Below are 27,603 nucleotides of genomic sequence, written 5' to 3' on the forward strand. Positions count from 1 at the left end.
TGATTTGTTTGTACTGCTGTCTATTTTGGTCCACAATTATGTCAGACAATACTGTGTATGCATTCATGTCTAACACTACAAGGCCACCTAGAGGTCAGATACACGAGAGTCATTGCAGGTAGAATAAAAGGTCCCACTGGCACTCGTCAAAGCAGCTGTCAACAACAAACAACATGGCTATTGACACTTTTCGATTCCAAGAAATCAAGCTTAAAATAAAAGATAAAACATCAACATTGACTTACATTTTTGCCTTTAACTCTAAAAAGTTTGAATTTTTGGTGAACAATCACTTAAACAGTGGTGAAACATGGAACATCATTTTAAACCCACTACATCTTTCCGCTTCCGGTGAGCCTTTGATCGGCTGCTTGAAACGTAAGCTCCTGCAATAATTGCCAAAAACAGTCGTTTTAACGACTACTTGTCCGGATATTATGCTCATATCACTTAAGATATGTCTCAAGCATCTCGGATCTATGATCGTGATGCTCTTCTCAACATCAGAGAGTCGATGGAGGACTTCACTCGCGACAGTTACTAACGTCCGGTGAACGTGTTTCCGGCTCCGCTTCTCATCGACTCGGACTCTGTGGAATATCGTTTGATCTCTCGAGTACCGGGCGATTTCCACAAGGGATCGAGTCGGGCTGGAGTACAGGTCAGGATGAGACGTGCAGTTGCGATCGCTCGGAACAACTCTGACGTCATCGAACGTCATCGATGTTTGATCGACATTCCTCTCACTGTGTGTGACGACACATCAGCGCTGCCGTCTGTCCAGACCTCAACGAAAGGTGGTAAGATTTTTTCATTTCCTCTCTTTAATTCGACTTTTACAACCGAGTTGAACTTCAGTGACAGCTGGTACCCACGTGACCGCTGTTCGCTTCAAAAGATCCCGCTCTGCGCGCCTGTCAGTGACGCGGCGTCGTCAGTGACGTCATCGGTGCTGAATGTGGGACTTCTTAATGTTCGCTCCATTACTAATAAATCCTTTATTCTTAATGATCTTTTCACAAGAGTTAATTTGGATTTATTATGTCTTTCTGAGACTTGGCAGAGAGAGGAAGAGTTTATTCATCTGAACGAACTCTGTCCAGTAGGGAGCGCTGTCCTGGGGAAGCCTCGCCTCTCTGGTCGTGGAGGAGGTCTTGCTACTGTTTTTAGGGAGAGTTGTTCTTGCAAAGTGATTCAGACACAGGAATTCACTTCTTTTGAGTCTCAGATGATCTTGGTTGGTTCTACAAGACCTTTCTATTGTGTGTCAATCTACCGTCCGCCTGGTCCTGCGGCGGTGTTCTTGAAAAACTTTAGTGACTTCTTATCTTCCATTATTCAGATGGAATCTGTTCTTATTCTTGGAGACTTTAATCTTCATGTTGATGACGTCACATCTTGTTCTGCTAAAGAACTTTTAACTTTAACTGAAGCCTTTAATTTTGAGCAACATGTTTCTGAACCCACTCATCAAAAAGGCCACATTTTAGACTTAGTTTTTACTCTTGGCCTGAACATTTCTAATGTATCTGTACATGATGTCCATCTGAGTGATCATTCTCTTGTCTTGTTTAACCTGGACTTCATCCCTGAACCTAAGCCTTTGAAAGTTAGGTCTCAGAGGCGTGTCATCTCAGCCGATACTGCAGACAGTTTTTCTGCTATGTTTGACCGTCTTTCCTTTGATGACTGTCCAGATGTGGACAGTTTGATTCACTGTTACACTGATCATTGTGTTGAAATACTGGATCAAGTGGCACCTGTTAAATCGAACTTGAAAATTCAGAAAAAACGGTGCCCTTGGACAAATGAAGATCTCCTGAGTCTGAAGAGACTTTGTCGAAAGACTGAGCGTCTCTGGAAGTCTACTAAACTTGAGGTGCACAGACTTCACCTCAGGGATCTGTTGACTTCTTACAATGAGATGGTAGAAACTGCTAGATCTGATTACATCAGAAAACTGGCAGCAGCAAATAGGAAAAACCCCAAAGTTTTGTTTGACACGATTAATTCTCTCGTGTCTCCTGCTCCTCAAATCACGCCGGTCTTCTGTGAAGCTGACAGCAATGCATTGTTGAGATTTTTCATTGACAAAATTAAATTGATCAAAGAGAAAATCTCTCCCCCTTTGTTGGGAACCCCTACTGTCTCTGAGCCCATCCCCTCCTCTTGGTCATCCTTCACTGCTGTATCTTTGGGTGATATTTCAGCTCTAGTGAACAAGATGAAACCCTCCTCTTGCTCAGATGACGTCCTTCCTTGTAGGCTTTTTATCAAAGTATTTGATGTAATTGGCCCCTGGGTTACCAATATGGTGAACCTCTCCCTTTCCACAGGGGTTTTTCCCAATGCATTTAAACATGCCATTGTGGAGCCTCTGCTCAAAAAACCAGGCTTAGACCCAACTGACCTCAGTAATTTCAGGCCTATTTCTAAGCTCCCTTTCTTGTCCAAGATCTTGGAGAAGGTGGTGTTCGAGCAGCTGTCTTTGTTCCTGGATCAGAGCGACATCCATGAGAAGTTTCAGTCTGGCTTCCGTAAACATCACTCTACGGAGACAGCTTTATTGAAAGTGTCCAGTGACATCATGATGTCGTCTGACTCTGGTAAAATCACTGTTCTGGTTCTCTTGGATCTGTCGTCAGCCTTTGACACAGTTGATCACCAGATCCTGCTGAGAAGACTAAGGGATGAAGTGGGACTGTCTGGGTCTGTGTTAGAATGGTTCTCATCTTACCTTTCTGGGCGCAGTTTTAGTGTATCTGCCAATCAAATGAGGTCTGAATCGGCAGATCTGTTGTGTGGAGTCCCTCAAGGTTCTGTTCTGGGTCCTTTATTGTTTTTGCTGTACTTGATTCCCCTTGGTAAAATCATTCAGAGATTTCCAGATGTTTCTTATCACATTTCTGCTGATGACATCCAGCTCTACTGCTCTTTTGACCCAACTGAGCCCCAAAGGCTGAACAGCTTAGTCAATTGTTTGCTAGAAATCAAACAATGGCTGAGTGAAAACACTTTACAGCTTAATGTGGACAAAACTGAAACTCTGGTGATTGCTCCTGATGATAAGATTCCAGGGTTGAGTCAGTACTTGGGTGACTTAGGTCAGTCGGTCAAACTGAGCCTGAGAAACCTGGGTGTTGTATTTGATAAAGACATGTCTCTTGTTCAACACTGCAGAAAACTGACCAGAAACTGTTTCCTTCAACTGAGAAAAATCTCTAAACTTAGGAAAATGTTGTCACAACATGATCTGGAGCTTGTAATCCATGCGTTTGTTTCTTCTCGTCTGGACTATTGTAACAGTTTGTTTTCATGTCTTAACAAGAAGGAGCTGTCTTGTCTGCAGTTGATTCAGAACTCTGCAGCGAGAATTCTGACCCGCTCAAGTAGGAGAACTCACATTTCTCCGATCCTTAAAACTCTTCACTGGCTTCCAGTTTCTTTCAGGATCAACTTTAAAATTCTGGTTCTTACTTTCAGAGCTATTCATGGTCAGGCTCCTCCTTACATCACTGATCTGATCCAGCCTTACACCCCAGCTCGGTCTCTGAGGTCTGTGGATCAGAATCTACTTATGGTTCCACGCACACGGCTCAGGACCAGAGGAGAGAAATCTTTTCAGGCTGTTGCTCCTAAGCTTTGGAACAATCTTCCTCTCTCTTTGCGCTTGATGGAGTCTACTGACTCCTTTAAGAAACATCTTAAGACGTTTCTATTTGTTCAGGCTTTTCCTTGAATTTCTCGAACTCCTGTGTTTTTTTTTTTTTGTTTTTTTTTTTAGAATCCCTTATTAGTCCCGCGAGGGGAAATTCAACCATTCACACATACTGATGGGAGTAGGCATGCACACTTGCGCCAAGTTCACCATCAGGAGCAATCAGGGTGAAGTGTCTTTCTCAGGGACACAACGACACAAGCTTGTCTGGAGCTGGGATTGAACCTGCAACCTTTTGGACTGCAGGCAACCACTCTACCATCTGAGCTATGTCGCCCCTCAAAGATCGGTGTTGTCTTGATCTTTGAAGTATGTACTGTTTTGAGTATTGTTTTGATTGTTAAAGCGCTTTGTGACCCTGGTCTCGAAAAGTGCTGTATAAATAAATATTACTTACTTACTTACTTACTTACTTACAACTGCAGTGTCAGCTCATCTAAGTGACACCTATTTCAATTTTAGTTACAAACCGATATACAGGCGGGAACATATATTCTTCTGTACCTAACATTATGGGTAAAATGTTTACCAACAGTCAGCAGCTTTTTTTATCTGTAAGTAATCATTTTAAACTGTTATCTATTCTACGTATAAATATTGCTTTTCTATGAAATCCCTTTTTAAAATTATAATGTTGTTATAATTGCTTACTGTATTGCAACAGCATGGAAATTTAAATTAAACTTGCACTGGTTGTTCCATTCTTAAAGTCCCCCAAACCTCAATCGATAATTTGTTTAATTAATCATCTGACTTCTTAAACTGAGCCCATTAAAACATCTCTGTGGGTGGTATCTATTTGCAGTTAGCTCATAAAAGTTCAGGAAGTGAAAAGGGGAGATTGCAGGTTCTGACCTGATCTTAACAGCCTATCAATCCTACGTCTACATTTATTTATATATTATTAATTTGTAAATTAAAACAGACACACTTGTTATTGTTAAATCAAGTGATAATGGTGTTTATTGAATGTGATACTAATGCTAGTGGGTCCCACACACCTAACTTGAATTGATGTATCAGAACATATCGTAACTTTCAATATTTAAAAATTTGCATATTCAAAAACTGGTAACCCCAAACAGTTCCATGCAAACCGTCTCTACAAAGGATATAAAGCAGCACAAACACTTGCATGTTGACAATAAAGAGCAGATTGACACTAAACTTAAAGAATCTTGCTTGATTAACCTACTTTAGAGACTAAAATTACATTTATCTTACATTTATCAACGGTAAGGAAAACTGTGCACAAGCCAGCAGACAAACTTCTGTAGTTGTGTTATTATGATTTGTTTTATGTGATCATGATTGTCAATTACACTTTGCTTGTTGAAATGTCTTTGCCTCAGGTCGGGCAAATGTGATCCCACTCCTCATTGGACCTTAATGCTGATCATATTTACTGCAGAATTATTTGCAACGACACAAGTCTCTTTTTCTGATCTGGTCCTTTTGTATTCTTTCATTAACATCATTTACCCATTAATACTTATACTTAATACTTTATACCCATGAAATTACAGGAACTTTCATAGATTAACTTTAATTACTTTAAACTCTCTTTATAAGGTTAACTATAAAAATATAATTACAATTTGTAAGAAAAGTCTTAATTCTCAGTCAAATCTCTTAGATAAAGAATCTTCTTATTTTTGAATTCAGGTTTTCTTAACAAAATGGATAAAATGCCTTTCACAATCCATATGTTCGTTATTGGATTTTGGTAATGAGTAAATTGATTAAAAAAAACCCCGTCTTACCTAAAAAGCTTAAAAATATATTTTTTGAATCCCTAGATTGAACTTGGGGAAAAACAGAGTTTGTTTATGGCATGTGGTCTAGCTAGCTAATGGAAGAATGGACTTGTTTGGATGACGGATGACAGAAAAGACGGTATAGAGGAGAATATGAAGAAAATGGAGGCCATTAAAGGAATGAAGCATCTCTGGATGACTAGCAGACTTGACCTTTGTTAACGAGGAACTCTGCGATGCTTGTTTGAAATATCTAAAAAAGGTAAGACATTTTTATGGTCCTTGGAGACATAAAAATAAGAGAAGTTACATCAAGTAAAAGGTTTTTGCTATTGCTGTTGGGAAAGTCTAACTAGGACGAAAGTAAAGAAGGATGTCAAAAAGAGACTGATCACATTTGTTTATGATTCATTTCAGAACATGAATTACTTTATACATATATTTATATATATACTATATATATATATATATATATACACTGTATATATATATACTAATTTAACACCATGCATGTGTTGTTGTAAGGTAGACAAAGATGGCAGCAGATGTCAGTTAACAAGACAGAAGTTATATTTGGTCGCTAACTCAAACCTTTTGTCACCGAAAATGTCTAAGAAGTGTTTCTTATAGTAAAAAGCTGTCAAATTATTTTCCAAGAAAGCTGTCTGTTTTGATCCTGTGCTGCTTCTGCGACTTCTTTATCAGACCCTTGAATTGCGTCACAGCATCAGTAAAGGACATTCTTAAATACTTTACTCCGTAGAGTGAGCAATCTGTTGAATTAAAACAGGGTCACACCCACTGTCGATGCATACACCTCAAAGACATAATGAAATGTGTTGCCTTCATGACTTACTATTTATCAAAGTCACCTGAGGAACAGATATATGGATGACACCATCTATTTATTTTTAACCTAGCGCTCAAAGCAATTTAATCATTCGTTTGACCTTTTTCTTTTTTTTCCAGTCCTGCACTGAGACAAGCACTAATTTTATTCAGGTCTAAATATTTCCTAAAGGGTTAAACTGAAGCCTGCTCCGGGTAAAAATATTTTCAAATTAACCTGAAAATGAAGAGAGCGCAGAGTAGAGCGAAATCCAGAGTTGAATATTTGATAAAGTGTTTCTTAGCCCTGCGGGAATCTGACTGCTAGCAAATATCCTGACAGGTCCTTTAGGTCAGAAAGGTCGGAGAGCTCCTGTGCCTGATGGTAATAACATTGTTTATGCTGCAACAGAATGCCATCTACTTTTCTTTGCTGACTTGGTTCGATATTGTCAAAATGAAAAAAAAAGGCAGGATGAGTTTATCAGGCACCTATTGTACGTATGTTGGAAAAACATGTTACTATGTGTCCAACTTCTTACGTATTGTCAATGAAGCAGCAACTTACTCTGAGTGAAGCGAGGAGGGTTGTCGTTGACATCCGTCAGTTTGATGGTGACTGTTGTGGTCCCAGATAATCCACCCAAGTGCCCCCCCATGTCCTTAGCTTGGAGTACAATGAGGAACTGGTCCTGGGTCTCGCGGTCCATGTCAGGAACAGCTGTGCGGAGGATACCTGGTGGAAACATGCATGCTTTAGTGTGGCTGTGGTTTATTTGGTCCCTTTTGAATGTCTTTGCAAAATGGCCTTTTTCGTACATATCCAGACCCACGATGGAAATGAATGGGAGTAAAGAGTTTGATGTCACATCGCTGTTTCTTAAAAAATATGGGATGATCCGAGTCACAGATTCAATTTGTTTTTGTCCCTTAGCAGGGTTGCAGGGTTGAGAGTATCACAACTACATAAAGGGTAAAAATTGATGCCAGTAAAACCTGCAATCAGGCAATATTTTAGAAGATTTGAAGATTAGTATTTGACAGTATTGGGTTGTAGAACATTGTAGTGAGCAATTTATCGTTAGAAACATTGTTAATTGAATCCTCATTTTATCATAGCATTATCATCTGAAAACATATATATTGACCATCTCCTTGCACAGTTGACCTTGACCAGATACGCTGTGGAAAGGTATGGTGAAATGTTCTGTACTGAAGACATAGTAGCCAAGGCAAAGACGGTTTTCCGGTCAGTGACCACGACATAAGATGACTGCTTTTTGAAGATTATTTGATGCTGCCTGGGGAGCAGCCGAATAGGAAGTGGCTGGGATTAGAATCTGCTACACTAATTATAAAAGATGATGTTTCTGAGCTGGACAAGGTTTTATTGTCCTGCACAGAGAAAAAGATCCTGATCCAAGTGGAAGAGAGGCATACATTTTTTTTAATTTAAGATTTTTTTTAATGTTGGCGTACATTTGTGAATTCAGACTCTCTCTCTCTCATAGTGGAACATACATAACCGCGCAAAATTAATCGTAAATGAGCATGCGTATTATTGCAAGTGATCACATTTTGGTGAAAATGGCACTGCGGGTGAAACTGCCTAAGATATTGGTTGTATACAGTACATCTATAAATGTGTCAGTTGCCAGCATGCTTTAACTCATATATTGTCCTGCTGAAAAAAGCACAAGGCACTGAGGACTTAAAGGTCAACTAATGTGTTAATTTAAGCATTTATTTAATTGGTCTTGGACCTCTTTTGTACTTTATAAAGTAATAACTTGATCATGATGAGGGACGTAGTGCATCTTGAAAAGGGAAGACTTCAACATTTGAAACACGTGAGTAAGTCAGGATTGTTACGGACTTGTTGCCCTGACTTTTAAGTGGTTGGGCATCTTGTGCTACAGAGCTAATAGGTCAGTTTTCATAAAGCTCTCTGTTATGAAAAATCGACTCGGTATTCATAAAGGACCCAGAACACTCAGATCTGATCGTAAACAACAAGTATTTGATGAAGCCCAAAAGTGAGAGCAGCTCATGGTAATGAGTCGTTAACATACATCTCCGCCCATGACTTGGGAATGATGAAGATGATCCTGTCAGACAAGCAGCAAACAATGAGAAAGAGAAACACACTTTTCTAAAGCGGAGATCGAAGTAATTTTGGTTGAAGTTGAGTTAAAAAAAACTTTCTTTTATAGTAGTGGAACTGAAATTGAAACAGATGAAACACTGTAGTCAAATAGGACTTGGGAAGTTTGCCACTTTTCACATTTTACTCACACGTTTGTTTTGCTTACGGTTCATAAATGAAACCCAATGATCGCCTGACCTCCTCCAGGACAAACTCTCAGAGCAAGATGTGCCTAACTGCCTGAACAAATGGATAAGCAACAGGAAGCAGCAGGTCAAGCTGGGGAAACATATCACAGACGCTCAGTACTGGCACCCCTCAAGGCTGTGTTCTCTCACCCCTGCTCTTCTCCTAGTACAAAAGCAGCTGCATCTTAAGTCGTCACTCTGGCAAACTCCTCAAGTTTTTGGACAACACCACCATGTTGGACTTAGAGAAGGTGATTGAATGCTACCATTATGATTCTAAGATTTGCAGACATCAGCAAGAATAAGAAAGATTATTTTCCCCAATAAGATGCTTTCCTTTTTTTTTGCCTTGAAGCAAAAATAATTCAAGACAATTTTTGGACACATATGTATCTGTTTGCATAAAACTCCCTTTTTAATTTAGATATTTTAACATTATAAAATGTGCTTAAAACCCGCTCACTAACACTTTTTCTGTAAATGAACTCTTACCCCAACAACACCCACTCTGCTGTGATTGGTCAAGCACAAAAGTTTGGCAACAAACCCAGAAGTCTTCACCTCCAAGGGACTTGTTGTATGGACAAAGCGAATCAAAATTACATCTAGCTGTAGGAGGATTGAAGCCCATTAATATGAAATAGTGGGCGTCGTTCTTGTAACTCGCCTTTTTCACTGATATTTGAGACAGCGGAGGATTTTATAAAGTAAAAACTTCAAAACATCATTATAATGAGGAACTTACTGCATCTTGTAGAGGAAGACTTCAACATTTGAAACAAGTGAGTGAGTCAGGAGAGTTTGTTTTTCAAAATAATTGCCTATTTTATCTAATATGAAAAGAAAGACAATATGTTAAATGGTAAATAATATTCAATAATATCAGTAGCCCAAACCTGTTACCTTGGCTTGAACATGCAGTTATTTCACAAATATGATAACATTTAACATTCAACAATATGCGAATGTGCTTTCCTGAACATAGTCTAAATTACTTTTTTTTCCTTATTCATCCACTGCAATTTCACCTGACCTAGTAAGTTATTACTAAAAGTCTTCAAGCTATGGCTGACCAATGTGATATTTATCTCAAACTCAGTGATACAAATCCATTTTTCTTTTTTATGTCCATATATCAGCAGGTCAGTGAAACAAACCACCTAATGATTTGAGGAAGCTTTTTCTGCACAATTAATATAAAATACATATGCTGTGTCAAGCCCTATGCATATCCCCTCTCCAGATTAGTAAATTAAATAGTTCTCCAGTTTCAAAATAACTTGACTTGTCAGTCTACTTAGTAATCCATGCATGGGCAAGAAACATGGATTTTAATTTCAGTAAAGACAAACTTACACAACATTTAGAAAGGGATGCAATAGCAAACAAGGGTGGTGTCCAGCCTGCTGGCAACTAATATTCTGAGAAGCTACTATTGACAAATCAAGCAACTTTTCCAGGAAGTCACTGATTCAAACTTGACTCCGGCAATCAGTTATATACTAGCCCATAATACTTTCTTCTAAACCAGGTTTTGTCATTTCTAAACTCATGGCTAATGTCCTGACTTTCCTTCCTCTGTTTGCCATACCATTACTAGTACAACGTTTTTATATTTATTACTAAGTTGTCATAATGCAGTCACTTTCATGTTAATATAACAAGTGAGTTTTTTTTTTTTTAAAGCGCCTTTAACAGACCAGGGTCCCAAACAAGTTAAAATACCAACAAATTATAAACTTTAAAAGGCCAAGACAACATAGAGACAAACAAAAGAGCCACAAGAAAAAGCCTGCACAAATAAAAAGGTCCCAAGATCTTTCTTAAAGGAGCCAGTAGACTCCATCAAGCGCAGAGGAAGCAGAAGATCATTCCAAAGTTAAGGAGAAACAGCCTTGAAGGATTTCTCTCCTCTGGTCCGGAAGCGTGTGAGCAGAACCATTTTCAGATTCTGATCCACAGACCTCAGAGCCCGAGCTAGGGTGTAAGTCTGGATCAGATCAGTGATGTAAGGAGGAGCCTGACCATGAATAGCTCTGAAAGTAAAAAACAGAATTTTAAAACGGATCCTGAAAGAACCTGGCAGCCAATGCAGAGTTTTAAAGATCGTGGAAATGTGAGTTCTCCTACTAGAGCAGGTCAGAATTCTCGCGGAACAGTATTGTATTAACTGCCGGCGAGACAGCTCGTCCTTGTTTATAGACATAAAATGTACAGCTTTTTTTATTCTGTTTAGGTTAATCAAAGTTTCTATCACAAGTCTGAGTCCTGGCTAAGAAAAAAAAATGACGGCTAGTTGACTGCTACGGACAGACAGGTCAATCAGTCATGGAATGGTCAGGCAGCCGCTTTAAAGAGTTCTTTTTTTTGCCGAGATAACTGTCTGAGAGTACAACATAAGACGTTTTCTAGCTGTTCATCCAAATAATATGTTAATGACAGTGATAAGAAAAAAAGTATTTAGGATCAAGGGAGCTGGTTAGTAATAATACATGAAATATAGGGCAACTTTTTATTTATTATTGTTTACAAATAAAATATTAAATTATTAAAATTCCCTAGTACCCATGTGTGCATACAGAGAAAAATATCTTAGAAGAAAAAGACCTTAGAATGTGTTTATCCACCAACAGGAATCCAGCAAGTGTAAATTCTAGAAACCTAAAAATATGCATCAGAAACATATACGTATATAAGTATATACCTATAATGAATCAAACATGAATGTGCATGTGTGAAACCCGGAGATAAACGAGTGCATTCTATAAATGCATAAACTCCTACACAGTTGACTGTCAGACCACAGGAACATTAGCACATATTTATTCAAGACTTGCACAAAATCAAACAGCTGGATCTGTCACAAGACTGTCATTGCTGTCGTCTTTCCATTGATCTTTATCAAAGTGGCCAAAATAACATGATCATTATGTTGTTGTTTTTTTAATGATTAAAATCTCCTGACTATAATTGACACAATGAGTTCCTCCCAGACCTCAATAGCACTAAAGTCAATTCGCTTCGAGCTGAAATGTAAGGATGGTTTGCGAAACATGAATTACTTTTCTGACAGCTTGACAGCCTATTTGACAGTTGAAGACACATGACCACAATTAAAACATGAATTTAATAGTTGCTTAGAGCTTGAATACACACTTCTGCAGGTTTCACTGTGTGTCTGCACTTAAATACCTCTGTGATCTCTCCCTCTATCTCCTCCGCAGTTAACCTGACCCTCCACTTCATTCTGCATCATCTGGACTACTCAGGAGCCTATCCCTGGAACCTGATCGTGGACTACAGCTCTGCCCTCACCCTAGCAGACCCTCCCTCCCCCATACCACCCTCATTCTCCATCGATTACCCAGGACATAAAGTGGCCATCAAGAAGGCTCAGCAGAGAATGTTCTTCCTGCAGCAGCGGAAGAAACACCATCTTCCACCATCATCAAGTTCATCCTCGCCTCCTCTGTCTCCGTTGGACACGCCATTGAGAAGGTGATTGGCTGAAGACCTCCATCTCTCTAAGACCACAACTTAAACTTCTTACTCTGGTCACAGACTGCTTACAAATCTCACCTCATGGAGGAGACTACAAACCAAGTCAATCCAAACCAGAACCTCCTGCTAGAACAAAAGTGTATTCCACTTGGCAAATGGACTTATTGTAACAGTCCACAATTTTCTATTTTACCCTTGCACTATGTTAATCTTTAATTTGATTTTTGAATTCATAATAACAATTGTATGTTCAATGTTTAATAATTGATGTTTCAAAACTGTACCAATGCACATTCCTAATTGGTGGAACCATTCACCAATAATGGGAAAACAATTATTCAGATTCTGATTTACATTTTTTATTTCTTTTGCAATTTTTTTTAAAATTTAGTTACAGTCACAGGACTTACCAACTGTCAATTGACAGAAAATTCAGAAAAGGTTTGGAATATAATATAATACAAATTGGAAGTGTGGGGGCCAATTATAGCTTTCAATTATAGCTTTCAACCCATAAAAAGGTCATAACATTTACACCGTATATTTTTTTTCTTCAAACAGTTTCTAGTTAATAACTCTTCTGTAATTATTTCATTTTCAACTTGACCTCAAAACACGCTTCACATAAGCTCTCAAAAGAGGTGAATAAACGTGTTCAAGCCCGGTGGAATGGGTTGAGAAAAGTGTCAAAATGTTTGATAAAAGAGTATCAGCCAGAATGAAAGGAAAGATATCCAAGACAGTGGTGAGATCAGCGAAGCTGTATGGTCTAGAGAACGTGGCACTGAGGAAAAGGCAGGAAGCAGAGCTGGAGGAATCAGACATGAAGATGTTGAGGTTCTCTTTGGGAGTGACAGAGACGGATAGGATCAGGAATGAGTCAATCAGAGGAACATGTTAGATGTTTTGGAGATAATGTCAGAGAGGCCAGAATGAGATGGGTTGCTCATTTACAGAGGAGGGATACTGAGTATATTGGTAGAAGGATGCTGGGGTTGGAACTGCCAGGAAGGAGGTCTACAGGAAGACCAAAGAGAAGGTTTATGGATGTAGTGAAAGAGGACATGAAGTTGGTTGGTGTGAGAGAGGGAGATACAGAGAACAAGGTTAGATGGAGAAGGTTGATTCGCTGTGGCGACCCCTGAAGGGAGAAGTGGAAAGGAAAATAAGAAGATATTGCACTTCACTATCTGTTTTTATTTTCAGAGAAACACAAATATTAACATATTCTTGCAGTATTTGCCTTTAAGACTTTTTTGGAAAATAATTTTGATTTGACTACATTATAACAGGTGAAAGAATTTGGGAAAATGACAATGAGTCATGAAAATGAGTTGAGACGGCTACAAATGCTGTGCATTTCTCTCGCAACCTTTAGTTTGATGAGATTTTAGAAGGGGGGGAACTTTATTAAGCAATAATTTTGCAACTGTACATCATCATAACAAGAGATTTTCTCCATCTTGAAGAGGAAGACTTCAACATTTGAAACACATGCATAAGTCAGGAGAGCTGGATTTTGAGATTAGTTGCCCTTTAAGAAAACAAATATAACACAACCTGAATACATTTTTCCATTATATTCCTTACTAAATCCATAGTAGGATAGCTTAAAGCGCATAAGCTCCTTTTCTCTCCGAAGACAACTTCACATAAATCGCTCGCTGCCAGCTGAACAAGCCATCCTGTTGTGTGTGGCTTCAAATAGCAAGATTCCTCACTCTTTCCTGAGAAATAAGTGCATGTTTTTTTCTTTATATTCCAGGTGCTGAGTCGGCAGATATAGCAGAGCAGCAGCTGCTCCATACATATCTTACAGTTCAAACCAATGTGCAAGCATGTCACATTAACGTTGTCGAAAGGTTGACGGAACTCATGTACAAAACCGTTCTTCTTGGGCACAAGAATTGAATTTGACATTGCATACATGGACTATCCTTTCATCTTAAATACTGACTCCCCTGAACTAATGGGAATACATTTATTGTACAAATAACCTTCATCCAAAAAACATATTTTTGTCCTTGTTTATTTGAAAACGTAAAGTTATTTTGAATTAAGCTATGATAATGAAAAAAGGGTTTCTGATTGGCCATCAGATACATTCATCAAAAATATTTAGTGTGTTTACATGTTTATCACAACCTAATTGTACTTTGAGATCTATTCTGGGTTAGCACATTTACCCTTTAACAGAAAATGGACCATGCACAAGCCCTTTACACCAACACTTTATGTACGAACGTGCAGGCATGTGTGTGTGTGCCTGGATGAAGAAATGTAGTTTTACTGTACATACCTAAGTAGGCACACACTCACCTGTCTGGGGATCCACAGAGAAGTACTGCTGGCCCTGTACCAGTGTGTACACAAGTCTGGCACTGTTCCCGTAAGTAGGGTCATCAGCATCTGTCGCCGTCACCTGAATTATAGACGTGCCTGCAGGAAGGAAGGAGAGAAGCAGAGGGAAGGGGTCAGGGAAAGAAGAATATGTACAGTGAATAACATGGAAGCTGTATAGATAGGAAGAAAAAAAAGCTTGATTATCTAAGACAGCTTTAAAATCAAGACAGCCTCCACACTTCAATCCCCCTCCTTTTCCGATCTCTTTCAGATGGCGGCGTGACAAATACTTCATCCAACCCCCTTCTCTTAAACCACTTGTCTCACTTGATTTCTCTCTAATTCTCCTTAGCTGCACTGGCACTCTTACCGTTTGCCTTCTCCTCACCTCCCTTCGCCACTTTTCTGCTTTATCTATTTCAATTTGGTCTTTTATTACATGGTTGCCTCGGATAATGAGCAGTGTAAATAGGTCCAGCAGGTATACTGTTTCACCTAATATCTCTCCATTATCTGAAAATAGACACCGGAGAAGAGAAGGAGGTTGTGGAGAAGGTTTAGTTAGTTAAGTGGCAAGCGGTATTGAAGTATTGACTTGAATTGTGTGACTGAGATGGTTATAGACATCACAACATTTTGAAAACAAAAGTTATGTAAAGTTATTTAAAGTAGGAAGTGGGACTTTGCTTGGTTTCTCTTACTTAAAAAGGGAAGCGAAATCCACGTGCCACTGTCATTTATGTATGCCTTTTTATTTAGATACACACACATAGACATTTGATTTAGATTTTGAAGAAAGCATCAGCTTAAATGCCAAAAGTATTTTTATTTCATTTCAAAATTGACCATCAGTTTCTCAAATGAAGAAAATAAAAGTGCCTGCATCGAAGATTCTGTAAGTGGCAGCTCTGAGACAGTGATGGATGACTGCGAGAAACTTCTGTCATCTTGATTTGTTTGCCTAAAGATTTGCTTACAAACTTTCTGTCTTGTGTCAGCTAGTGAAGTGCAGTGGTCCCCAACCTTTTCTGTAACGTGGACCAGGTATATGTCAGGATTATATTCACGGTGCGAGGTTCAGATAGACAAAGGTAAAAACACAATAGCATAACCTGTCACAGAAAGATGCATGGAAAAGTATCTCATCAAAACACTAAATCAGCAAGAGATCTGGACCGATTACAAGATGTGTGATTATTTGGTTTTATGTATATTTGATTGTATGCCGATGATTGTGTTCTGTTTGTATGTGTCTCCTAGCTTTTAGAGACTTCGTGCCAATGTGTGAGCATGTTTGTGTTTAAGCTTTTTATGCTTCTTTTACTAAATGAAACCATTTGGGCAGTAACGATATATAGAACTTTTATTTGCTTTCTTTGTGGCTCGGTAACATGTCTCACTGACTCGTGCCGGTAAACAAACCACAGGTTGGTGACCACTAGTAAGTGTTGTTATCACATTACGGCTCTAAGATGTATACAGCAATTGGAATAATCAGATTACCTAAAACATCTTAGTTTCAAAGTTTTCTTCATGGAAATGTCTTATTTATGTTTTTGCATAGATAGTAAAGGGTTAGCTTTTTATATCAGAATTACTTGTATTGCCATTGTCGATTAATGGTTCCACCAACTACGAATATGCTTTTGTACAGTTGTACAAACATTGAACATGAAAAATAAAATTGGAAAACTGGACTTTGTGGTCAATATAGAAAACACAAAAACAAGTAGTCACAATCCCAAATTTTAAGACTGTGCCATTGATGTCCTCAGTACTTTCTGGATAAGTGACAGGGCAGACAGGCAGAGTGAAATGGTAGAAAAAACACATTCAAGGATCAAACAGCCAGAGTGCTAGGTTGATGTAACAAGTCGAGGGTGGAGACATCTATTGGTATTCAGGCTGCCCTCTGTACTGGTCACACTTCAGCAGGATCCAATATTAACACTGCACACATCCATGTGGAACACATATTCTTACTATTGGATCGCTACCCACAGAGACAAGATAAGAAATTGTCTGAATCTCAAAATATATAACATTCAGATTTCATTTTTTGTCTGGTAGCAGATATTAGACAAGGAACAACTTCAGATGACTTAAAGTTTACTCATGTATGAAGACAATTTTATCCATCACCAAATCATCTCTTTAATTGATAGTAAATATCATAAATGTCCATTAAGTTGATAAAATTGTTCAGAATTAGATGTTTAAAAGATTATTGAATGCATTGTTTATTATTTATTCTCTCAATCATACTTAAACTTTGGATGTTAATTGCACTGGTGTGGAGGTCAAACTTGGTTCACATCCTGAGAGGGCTACTGAAAAAGAAAATCGCTACTAAAAATCACACAGAGTTATCAAATTGAGCAATCCAGCTCACAGTTCATTGGGATGAAGACCAACATTTTAAAATATAAAGTTCTGCTGCTGATAGCTTAATCTCTATATATTTTTTGTGTGTTTCAGTAGAACAATATAATCTTTATATCTAGATCCAGCAAATTTTCTACTTAAAGTAAATCACTATGTGCAGTAGTTAATTAGCATCTGTGAGGATTCTGTATGCTGTATAACTACTACTTCTACTACAATAAACGTATTATTTACTCCTCCCTTTCCTCTTAAAGACATTTCTACATTTTAAACCAAAACCGTTCCTGCCTGCTACAAAAAACTAAACTAAACTCTCTTACTCTCTGTTAAGCGTGATGTTTGAACCGTCAGCTTTCAGAACAGGGGAAACATGGGAGACATATTGCAGTGTAATCAATTTATTTGAACAAGGTAAATGTATTCAAAAATACTACATTTTAAAATAATGAATGTCAGAAAATTCAGTGACTCATAATTGTTATTCTGTATGTCACAGTTGGATGTGTATTCCTTTCCCCCCCAACATGGCTCACCAACCGGCCCTCCAACCAATTGATTTTGTGTCTTGACCTCATCTATCGATATTTCAAACAATATCGCCATTTCATCAAAATAGGTTGTGATCAGAAAGAGGGGAAGAATATGTTTGTTCACATCTCCAGGGGTGGACTGGCGTACTCGTACACCAAGGATTTTCCCAGTGGGAAAGTTATGAGAAAAAGAAAATGGAAAGTGAATAAAGCACAATTTTTTGCTACCACAATAGCAACAGCACAGAACAAAGCACACCAATGAGCAGTGTGCAAAAATGTAATGCGTAATGAGCACTCAATTGGCGCACTGATAGTCAGAAAATTGAGTGTTGATCGATGGACACTTTCCACCCTCCAACCGCCGCCATCTTAGTGACATAGATGATGCTAAACGGAAGCTACGACGTTGATGACGCGCAGATACCGGCAAACACAAATTTTTACCACAAATCAACACAACAACAGTGAAAACACAACTTAATAACTTAAGTTTAATTTGAGACAGTCTACCTTGGAGATATATGGGCACTGCACAAGTAAGTGCACTGTAAGTGCGCGATTTGAGACACAGTACTGTGCTTTAGGTGAAATACGGATTTGGCTAACAATAGTTAATACTGCAAAAAGCTTTGCCTAGTGTAAGCTAGCCTCATCATTAACTGACCGGATGTTACTGTTTTTGTCAACCTGCCTATAGAATAAGGGGTAATTATGTATGTATGTACAAATCTTGCATTTCTGCACTCACTCATAGAATTTTGAGTACACATGGTGTTCTCAATTGGCGCACATAAAAGGAAAAAAATCAATCAATTGTGGATCGATGGATACTTTTCACCCTCAACGGCCGTTTTCTAAGTGACGTGGATGACTCCAAGCAGAAGATACTTCACTGATGACTCGTCTTGGGAGCAGATACTGGCGTAAATGTCTTGAAAAAACACTTATTTTTACCACAAAACAACACGACAATAATACCACAAAATACAACATATTAACTTGCGATAAGGTTCCAACCGCAGGTTGCAAAAAATTTTGGATTTGAAAACCTCTTTGAAAATGCCTCTCACTAAATTCCTATCAGCCAGTCACTATGGAAAATAAGCTCTCAGGTGGCGTGTAATGGACAGTAAGATAAATCACTTTGTCAGACTAATTTAAAAACTTTTGTAGTGTGTGTACTTGTACTACTGTTTATCTTTGTAGTTGTTGATATATTTATCGTTATTTATTTATTATTGTCTTTTATTTCATGATTTATTTTCTCATTATTATATTCCCAGTATATTATCATTACTATGACTATTAATATTTACTATTAATATTGAGTATTCATGAATATATGAATAAATCTAAAGGGGGAATAAACTGGAAATTTCACCGATGGAAATACACAAACATCTTTTTACCCAGATATCATTCTCAAGTCTAGATGACTTAATCTAGTCCACATCCTCCTCCATTGACTGCCAGACACATTCAGCCATTTTAAAACCCATAAGAGTTTAAAGTATCACATTCATAGCTTTAATGCATGTCCTTATAATTGAACAAAACTAACTAAAAACAACATCACTACAAAGAGTGACATTATGACATGTTTAACAATTAAATAAAAAATGCCCACACAATTCATATATATGTAACTTCTGAGTCCTCATCAACAGCTATGGTATCCTACCAAGACACAAAAAAGGGTATATTGTGACGATTACATTTTATTGACTGCTCCTCGATACCCCGGCAGTTTACGGATTGTTGCTCGAGCAGCTAACAGTGCACAGCTGTCAGTAATCACACAGGCCTTGTTATACATGGGAAAAACCAGAAACTGGTGTCAGCTCGTTGCACAGTGTTGCCAGATATGACTGACTTCCTTTGCTTCCAAATGTGATTTTGGTGGGTCTGAATGGCTACAACAATACGGTAAGGTAAACTAGGTGTTAATTTTATATATATTTCCTTATAAATTTCCCACTTTTTTGTGTGTTTGTGCTTTGTTGCTCCACTTGTTATGTTCATATGCTCATACATTGATTAATTTGTCTTCTACACAGTTGATTATATAACTTAATACCCAAAATCCCCCTAGGAAATGTGGATGATTCGCCTTGCAATTAGGAACAATATTAACTGAGCGAAAGAAGCCCGAAGAGTGCAAAACATTTCCTTTTGTCATGTTTCTGCGAACTTTTGATGGCTTGTCTTATTAATAACACATTTTAATGCATTTATTGACACATTTTGGAAATAGACTTTTTTTTAATGTCTTTAAGACAAACCATACTGTACACAGCATGCCGACAGTATGCTCAGAGATAATTAACATGCCTCTGAAAAGAAAGTGTCATATCCACGAAGATGACCTGGTTTTCATGTCATCCTGCATTGTTGGATCTGGCATATCACATCTTTCTCTTCATAATCTATAGGGTTAAGGTCAGGCAAGTTTGCTGGCCAATTAAGAACAAGGACACCATGGTCCTTCAAGTTACTGGTTGCTTTGGCGCTGTGTGCAAGTTCCAAGTCCTGTTGGAAAATGAAATCTGCACCTCCATGAAGTTGGTCAACAGCAGGAAGCATGAATTGCTCTAAAACTTTCTGCTACACAGTTTCGTTGACACTGGACGTCAGAAAACACAGTGGACCAACGCCAACAACATCTCTTGCTTACTCTGGGACCTTGATTTCCAAAGGAAATACAAAATGGACTATTATCAGAGGAAATAACTTTGGATCACTCAGCAGCAGTCCAGTCCTGTTTTTCTTTAGCCTGGGTTAGACGCTTCTTCAAATAGGTTTTGCTTCAGAATCCTCTCCAGGGTGAGGTTATCCCAATGACATGTACACTTTTTTGTACCACATATTTTCCCTCCCTTCGCCCCTATTATTTTGCCTGGATACAGAGCTCTTTGAACCACCAGCCTCTTTAGCAATGACCTTATGTTTCTTGCCCTCCTTATTCAAGTTGTTAATGGTCATGTTTTGGACAACTGTCAAGTCAGCAGTCTTCCCAGTGATTGTGTTTCCTACAGAACTAGACTGTTTAAGGGCCTTTGTAGTTGTTTTGAGTCCATCCGCCGACTGATTTGGCACTAGGTGTCTTCAATATTGAATTTTGAACATGAGATTTACACCATAGATTATAAAGACTTAACATCGTCTTGTTGTTATTGACCCCTAACAACTTGTCTAGGTAGCCAGGTTCACTTGTCACCACAGGAAAATAAAAATCACACATGTTCAAATCTGGTGATCTGAACAAACCGCAAGGTATCAGGCCTCCTCCTGAAATCAAACGCAGGAACAACACAACTACAGTGTCCCTGTGGCATCATCATTCCGAACTTAGAACCTTCATGAAAATGCTTTTAAAGTGACTTACTGATGAAATTGGTTGATCTTCTTGAATAACCCTGTATTTATGTGTTGAACTTCAACATCAGCATGGTTTCAATTTAAAACAAAGGCATTTAAGAAAAGAACAAAGAAATGGTATAGACCCACTAATCAACTTTTGTAAGTTCCTTTATACATTTCTTAGCTTAACTGAAGCGAGGGGACACCACTAGGTAAATTCAGATCTTTCTCGATTAATGTGACCCTTCATTGTGCAGGGGCAAGCAAGGTTTATTTACTCCTAAAAATGAGGAATACAATTTGACCCAGTTGGAAAGACCCAGTTTGCAACTGAGAGGGAGAGCTTATGTTTGAACCAAAACTCAACAACAATTAAAACACTTGATAAACTGTTTGAAATACTATGTTAATGTAGTTATTTACTTCATTTGGTTATCAACAGTGATATTCTGTTATTCTTCACCAATTCTTTGTCAGCCTTCAGCCAAAATAAAACTAAATTTCTTTGCAGAACTCAGCACTCACTTTATGTGCAAACACAGATCGTAGAAATCTGGCCTGGGGTTTGTGTCTGCATTTGTGCTAACACACACTTTTATGATAATGGTGCCTCCACTGCAGTTTGGGAGGCTAACAACTGTGACACACTTTCACCACAGCCGATACAGTGGATGTTAGTCCAGTCTTCGTGAGTTGTTAGAAGACGAAGCCTCAAGCAAAGATCCTTTTTTTTGTAAATTATTTTGCTGGAGAATGTTTCTGTAGCGCTGTTATTGAGTGAGAGGAAATTCAAATGAGATCAGAGAATAACATTTCTCACCACTTTTACTCCACCAAAGCCAGTTTCTTCATAAAAATATCAGTTAGAAAAGTACTCAAGAAAGTCTTGACCTGTGCCAGGCAGCTCATTTTCAACCATCTTTTGTTTTCCTATGTTATTGTTAAACAAATAATGTTCTACTATGCTACTTATTTGGCATTTCAAATATCACTGACAGTACAGGGAACTTGCTTGCACAACACAAAATTCCAGCACACCACCCAATGTTCATTCAACATTTCTTGAAAATGATATCAACATTAAGTATGTACAATTGTTTTTTTTTAATTTATTTTTATTATTTTGCATGCAACTAATGGTTATTATAGTATTTTATTGGCTTATTTTTGTCGCCTGATATGATAATGACAAACATTAACACAGGATTACCTTACATATATGTAAAGAAAAAAAAAGACAACAAAAATGACATATTATGTACAATCGCATCAGGTTTTGTGTGATCATGTTGAACTTATGTGAATGCAAATTCGGAAATCAGTTTTTTTCCACAGCTGTGACAAATATAGTTGTCAGTTCTGCTTTGCACAACAACAAAAAAAACGTCTCCTTCTTACAGGCTTTGTTATTATGATGATAATGTACACAGTCAACTGTCGGCTATGCCAGAAACAATTCAGAGATGATCATCAAGCATGCACTTACAACTCTGGCTTGTTTTCTCACACACTGCTGTACACCACAACATGAATAACACACATACAGGTACATTCAGATATCTGTCATTCTTTCTTTGAAGCATCAAGCACATGTGGTCTAGCCTTTAATTTGAGGGAATAGCCAAAGAGCAAATGTTATTTAAAATTAACCATACACTCAAATTATGCATATGTATAATACAAATACATACCTTAATATTAATGATTAACTAATCTCATCTCAAAACACCGTTGTTTAACCAGACAAACGTTTGTCTGAAATTATAGTTACATTAGGGACATTACAGGGTCACACTTGAAGAAATACATTTATGTTGGAATATGTACAATGCATACAATGACTGCAATTTTTTCGCCAACCTACTTAGATTCCTTCAAACATGATCCTATTTATAAAATAAACTCTTTTTTAATGGCTATTGTTGTGTATAGCATTTCGGTTTTTTGTCCCTAATGAGTCGTCATATTTAAAGCCCTAGACTCTGTACCTAATTTCATGAAAGTCATTGCACTAGTCACTTGCTATGTTCGCATTTTATTTGACAAATATAAACATATTTCAACAATCTTTGCCTATTTTTGTTTACTGTTGCGTAACATTTCCAAAGAATGGAAACAATTACCTTCCAGTTATTAGAACATTCTCTGACTTTAACTATGATTATGAAATATACATACATAGAGTACATGTTCAATTCTGTGTTCTATACCTTATGCAAGTTTTCTCAATAGATGAAACTAAAATTAACTTTTTAGTTTTAATTTACTTATATAATATTCTACTCATATTCTATTATATTATATTCAAACTTCCGCTTCCGGTGAGCCTTTGATCGGCTGTTGCGAACGTGAGCTCCTGCAATAATTGCCAAAAACAGTCGTTTTAACGACTACTTGTCCGGATATTATGCTCATATCACTAAAGATATGTCTCAAGCATCTCAGATCTATGATCGTGATGCTCTTTTCAACATCAGAGAGTCGATGGAGGACTTTACTCGCGACCGTTAACGTCCCGTGAGTTTGTTTCCGGCTTCGCTTCTCATCGACTCGGACTCTGTGGAATATAGTTTGATCTCTCGGGTACCGGGCGATTTCCACAAGCGATTAAGTCGGTCTGGAGTACAGGTCAGGATGAGATGCGCGATCGGGACTGCGTCTCTGACGTCATCGGACGTCATCGATATTTGATCGACATTCCTCTCACTGAAAAGTGTGACGACACGTCAGCGCTGCCATCTGCCCAGACCTCAATGAAAGGTGGTAAGATTTTTTAATTTACTCTCTTTAATTCGGCTTTTTCAACCGAGTAGAACGTGAGTGACAGCTGGTACACACGTGACCGCTGCTGTTCGCTTCAAAAGATCCCGCTCTGCGCGCCTGTCAGTGACGCGGTGTCATTAGTGACGTCATAAGTGCTGAATGTAGGACTTCTGAATGTTCGCTCCATTACCAATAAATCCTTTATTCTTAATGATCTTTTCACAAGAGTTAATTTGGATTTATTAAGTCTTTCTGAGACTTGGCAGAAAGTGGAAGAGTTTATTCATCTGGACAAACTCTGTCCAGTAGGGAGCGCTGTCCTGTGGAAGCCTCACCTCTCTGGTCGTGGGGGAGATCTTGCTACAGTTTATAAGGAGAGTTGTTCTTGCAAAGTGATTCAGACACAGGAATTCACTTCTTTTGAGTCTCAGATGATCTTGGTTGGTTCTACAAGACCTTTCTATTGTGTGTCAATCTACCGCCCGCCTGGTCCTGCGGCGGTGTTCTTGAAAGACTTTAGTGACTTCCTATCTTCCATTATTCATTGTTCTTATTCTTGGAGACTTTAATCTTCATGTTGATGACGTCACATCTTGTTCTGCTAAAGAACTCTTAACTTCTTTTTCTTGATTTTCTGGAACTCCTGTTGTATTATCAGTTTTATCTTGCCCTTTAAAGTATATACTTTATTGAGTATTGTTTTGATTGTTTAAGCTTTTTGTGACCCTGGTCAGGATATATTTGATTTTAGGTAGAAGTTACTTTTAGTCACATAGGCAGTATATTATGATTCTGTATAGTGCTTATAATTGATTGATTGACAATGAATATAGTGTCAGCTAATAATTTATACTCCAAAGGCAGTGTCTGCCAAAGGTATTATTTTTACACTTAGAGTATTGGAGTAAATGGAAATGTTGATAGAAATGTGTTTTGTTTTTTTTTGTTCACAGAAAGAAGCTTGTGTGGAAACTTCAACAACATGAAGATCAGTTGTAACAACACATTCTAGCGTTATCTTGCTACTGCAGATTGGACATAACACACATAAAGCACTGAGACAAACCATAACAAGCAATCATCCCAGAGTGCTTGCAAGTGCTGAATGAACAATAACAACACATTTTGTATGCCGTGATTTAAGAGTTTATTTTTTTTTCTTCTTCTTTTTTTGCTGAATAGATTGGGCACATGAGAAGCATAGTGGCCATATGCCATACATGTGGATCAGAAAGCCCTTCTAAATGATTTTTCATCAAGAGTTGAAAACCTTAAACATTATATGAACAATAATTCCACCTTTTTGAGTGAGTGAGAGGCTGCACATGTGTGTCCATTTCCATGTGTTGTTGTTGCAATCTGCTGGGGGAACCTTAACTGGTTTCCCAGCTCGATCTGCAGCTGCCAGACTGAGGGTGTGTGGAAGAAGCCTGTTGCTGGATGTGAGCGCACTCTGGGTTTCTCTCCATCTTCGATGAAGAGGATTGCCTTCTTTAGAGAAGGATGCTAAGCCAACAATAGCGACCATCAGCCAGGGCCTTGGGGCAGCAGCTGAGGAGTTGTTAAAGTGATAGTTCACCCAAAATTCAAACTTCAATCATTTTCTACTCACCCCCATGTCAACTAAGGGTTTGGATTATATTCAGAAGTTTGAAATTTTAACCCTTTAAAAAAACCTCTTCCAGAACGAAGGACATTGTTTCAGTCAAAGAGTTTTTTAAACTCTTGACCGGTTGAGTGTCTTGACCCCATCTAGGACCAATGTTGACATAACAGTAAGGCTATGTCCCAATTCGCGCACTTTTGCACTTAATATACTTAGTGTAAGTGCACAAGTGGGTCCCAATTAGGAGTGTGCTAAAATGTAGTGCGCAATGCGCACAGAAAATTAAGTGTGGATCAATGGACACTTTCCACCCTCAATGGCCGCTATCTAACTGACGTAGATAATGCTGAACGGAAGCTACGATAACAGGAAGATAACGGCCAAAGCGTTTGAGGAAACACACATTTTGCAACAAAACAACACAACAATTCAATTGGCCAAAATGCGCAGTCAAGCGTCGGCAATAGGGTTCCAAGAGCTGGTTGCAATGAGCGTTAAAAAGTATTAGAAGAAGAAGCTGTTCAGTAATTTCTGTCATAGACATGTATACATAGACGCCGAATCGACTGTAGACAGATGTGTATAAATCACCGGCATCTTGCTACAGGGAAAGAGGTACTCAATCTTAAAATACATTTATTCACTGAATTTTGGACGGATTTTCAAACGGTTTAGTCTGTATACGTATCAAATTCATCATATTCAATTTTTATTTTGCGCTGTCTTACCGTGTACTGTAAACCAGTGCACTTGGAGAAGTGCGCGATTTGGGACAATTGTGCTCCTGACCCTGATTCATGTCACCTGTGTCTTCATCTCACCTGATCCCTGTTCCCCTTAATTGAACCCCCTTTTGTTGGTCAGTGTCTGTTGTTTAAGTGTAGTGTATAATCAGTTCTGGCCAATGGTTTGTGCCTTTTGTCTGTTCTTTGGAGGCACAGACTGAAATATTGTGGTATTACCGGGTATAATAACATGCTACACCTTGAGGTGCCAAGTTTATCAAGGCTAAGAGTTGATGCTGGTGGTGATTGGCTGTAATTTTTACAGAAAGGTTCCCACACATAGATCTATATATCACTGCGAAGGCATCAGTACACTGTGAGTTACTATTAGGTCTATATTTATAAAGAAAACTTGAGTCAACTCACAGATCTTACAGGGGTGACACTGAGCTCCTATCAGGCTCGAAATGACCGCCATCTACTACTCTGTCTAGACATAGATACGCTATTTTTTTTTTACCTTATTTGTCCGCAGATGCCAACTAGCCAAAAAAAAAATGGGGGGGTCGAAAGGCTACTTCCGTATCATTAGTGCTACAATAGAGTGATATATACAATACAATAAAACCACAAACTTTAGACATTGGTTATTGCTTATTATTTCAGAGAATCACATTTAGCATAACACCAACATTTAACCCAACTAGGATTACAGAATCTTGCAATTATTACAAGATGTACATGCTTTTTAAATTACTTAAATCTTGTACTCAAACAGTATTACCGTTGTATTTTTTTTAATTTATTCAACAAAAAAGGAGACTCATAGTTCTAATTTAAATTGTTTTAAACGAATGGTAGTATGTGAGAGTCATCTTGTGAGGATTGTGTTTATCAAGCAGATCCAGTCGTGAAATCTGATCAAAGAAAGCAGAAACCAAAATGCAATTTAATGGCGAGATGAGCTGTCTAGTGATGAATTAAAGTTTTATGGTGAATGTGACAATCTTTGTAGTAACTGATCCAGTACCAGGTGAAGCAAAGATTCAAGTGCTTGTGTGTGTGTAGTTGTGTTTGTCTGTGTGTGACCTACATTTGGTGTTCAGCTGCTGTTTTAAAGTCCTTTATTGTGGTGAATCTATTGTCTTACAGAAGGGATGGATATGACTTGATCTCTTATTAGTCACTAATTTCTGTGATTTTTCTGGAACTCCTGTGTTATTCTCAGTCTTATCTTGACCTTTAAAGTATATACTTTAGTGAGTATTGGTTTGATTGTTTAAGCGCTTTGTGACCCTAGACTGGAAAAGCGCTATATAAATACAAATTACTTACTTACTAAGTGTTGAGAAATGAAAAACTGTTTACCAAAGAACCCAGTCAGTCTCTAGTTTGAATATTATAAATGACTTAAACATCTTATGAATACAGAAATAAATACAAGGCTCATGAGGAGGAAGTAAAATTGTTACTCATTAATTTTCAATAATTCATCCTCCCGTCTTAATTTTCCATATAATTGTTTACGTTCATAAATCAACCTGTGGAACAGCATGGAATCATGCTTTGAAGGTTAGTTAGATTTTGATTAACACTGGCCTTTATAAATCAAACGCATCACATCCCTGTGACTCTAAAATATCTCCAGCTGCGGATGCATTCTCAAGCAAGGAAAGGAAACGCCAACAATTGCACAATTATGTTTTCTTTTGATACAAACCATGTATGGTAAAGAAATAGCTGTTCCTCT

General features: G+C 38.1%; 1 protein-coding gene across 1 annotated transcript in view; it reads right to left on the reverse strand.

Moving 5' to 3' along the window:
• cdh24b (cadherin 24, type 2b) overlaps window positions 1-27,603 on the reverse strand; it is a 197,532-nt gene that overhangs the window by 71,986 nt on the left and 97,943 nt on the right. Inside the window, exons 5-6 of the mRNA XM_087810345.1 lie at window positions 14,458-14,577; window positions 6,872-7,039 (exon numbers count right to left, since the gene is read on the reverse strand). Of these exons, the coding sequence (XP_087666471.1) occupies window positions 6,872-7,039; window positions 14,458-14,577 (288 nt within the window). The remainder of the gene's footprint in view (window positions 1-6,871; window positions 7,040-14,457; window positions 14,578-27,603) is intronic.

This window comes from Callionymus lyra, chromosome 16 (assembly GCF_982586985.1).
Source record: "Callionymus lyra chromosome 16, fCalLyr1.hap1.1, whole genome shotgun sequence".
Lineage (NCBI taxonomy): Eukaryota > Metazoa > Chordata > Actinopteri > Syngnathiformes > Callionymidae > Callionymus > Callionymus lyra.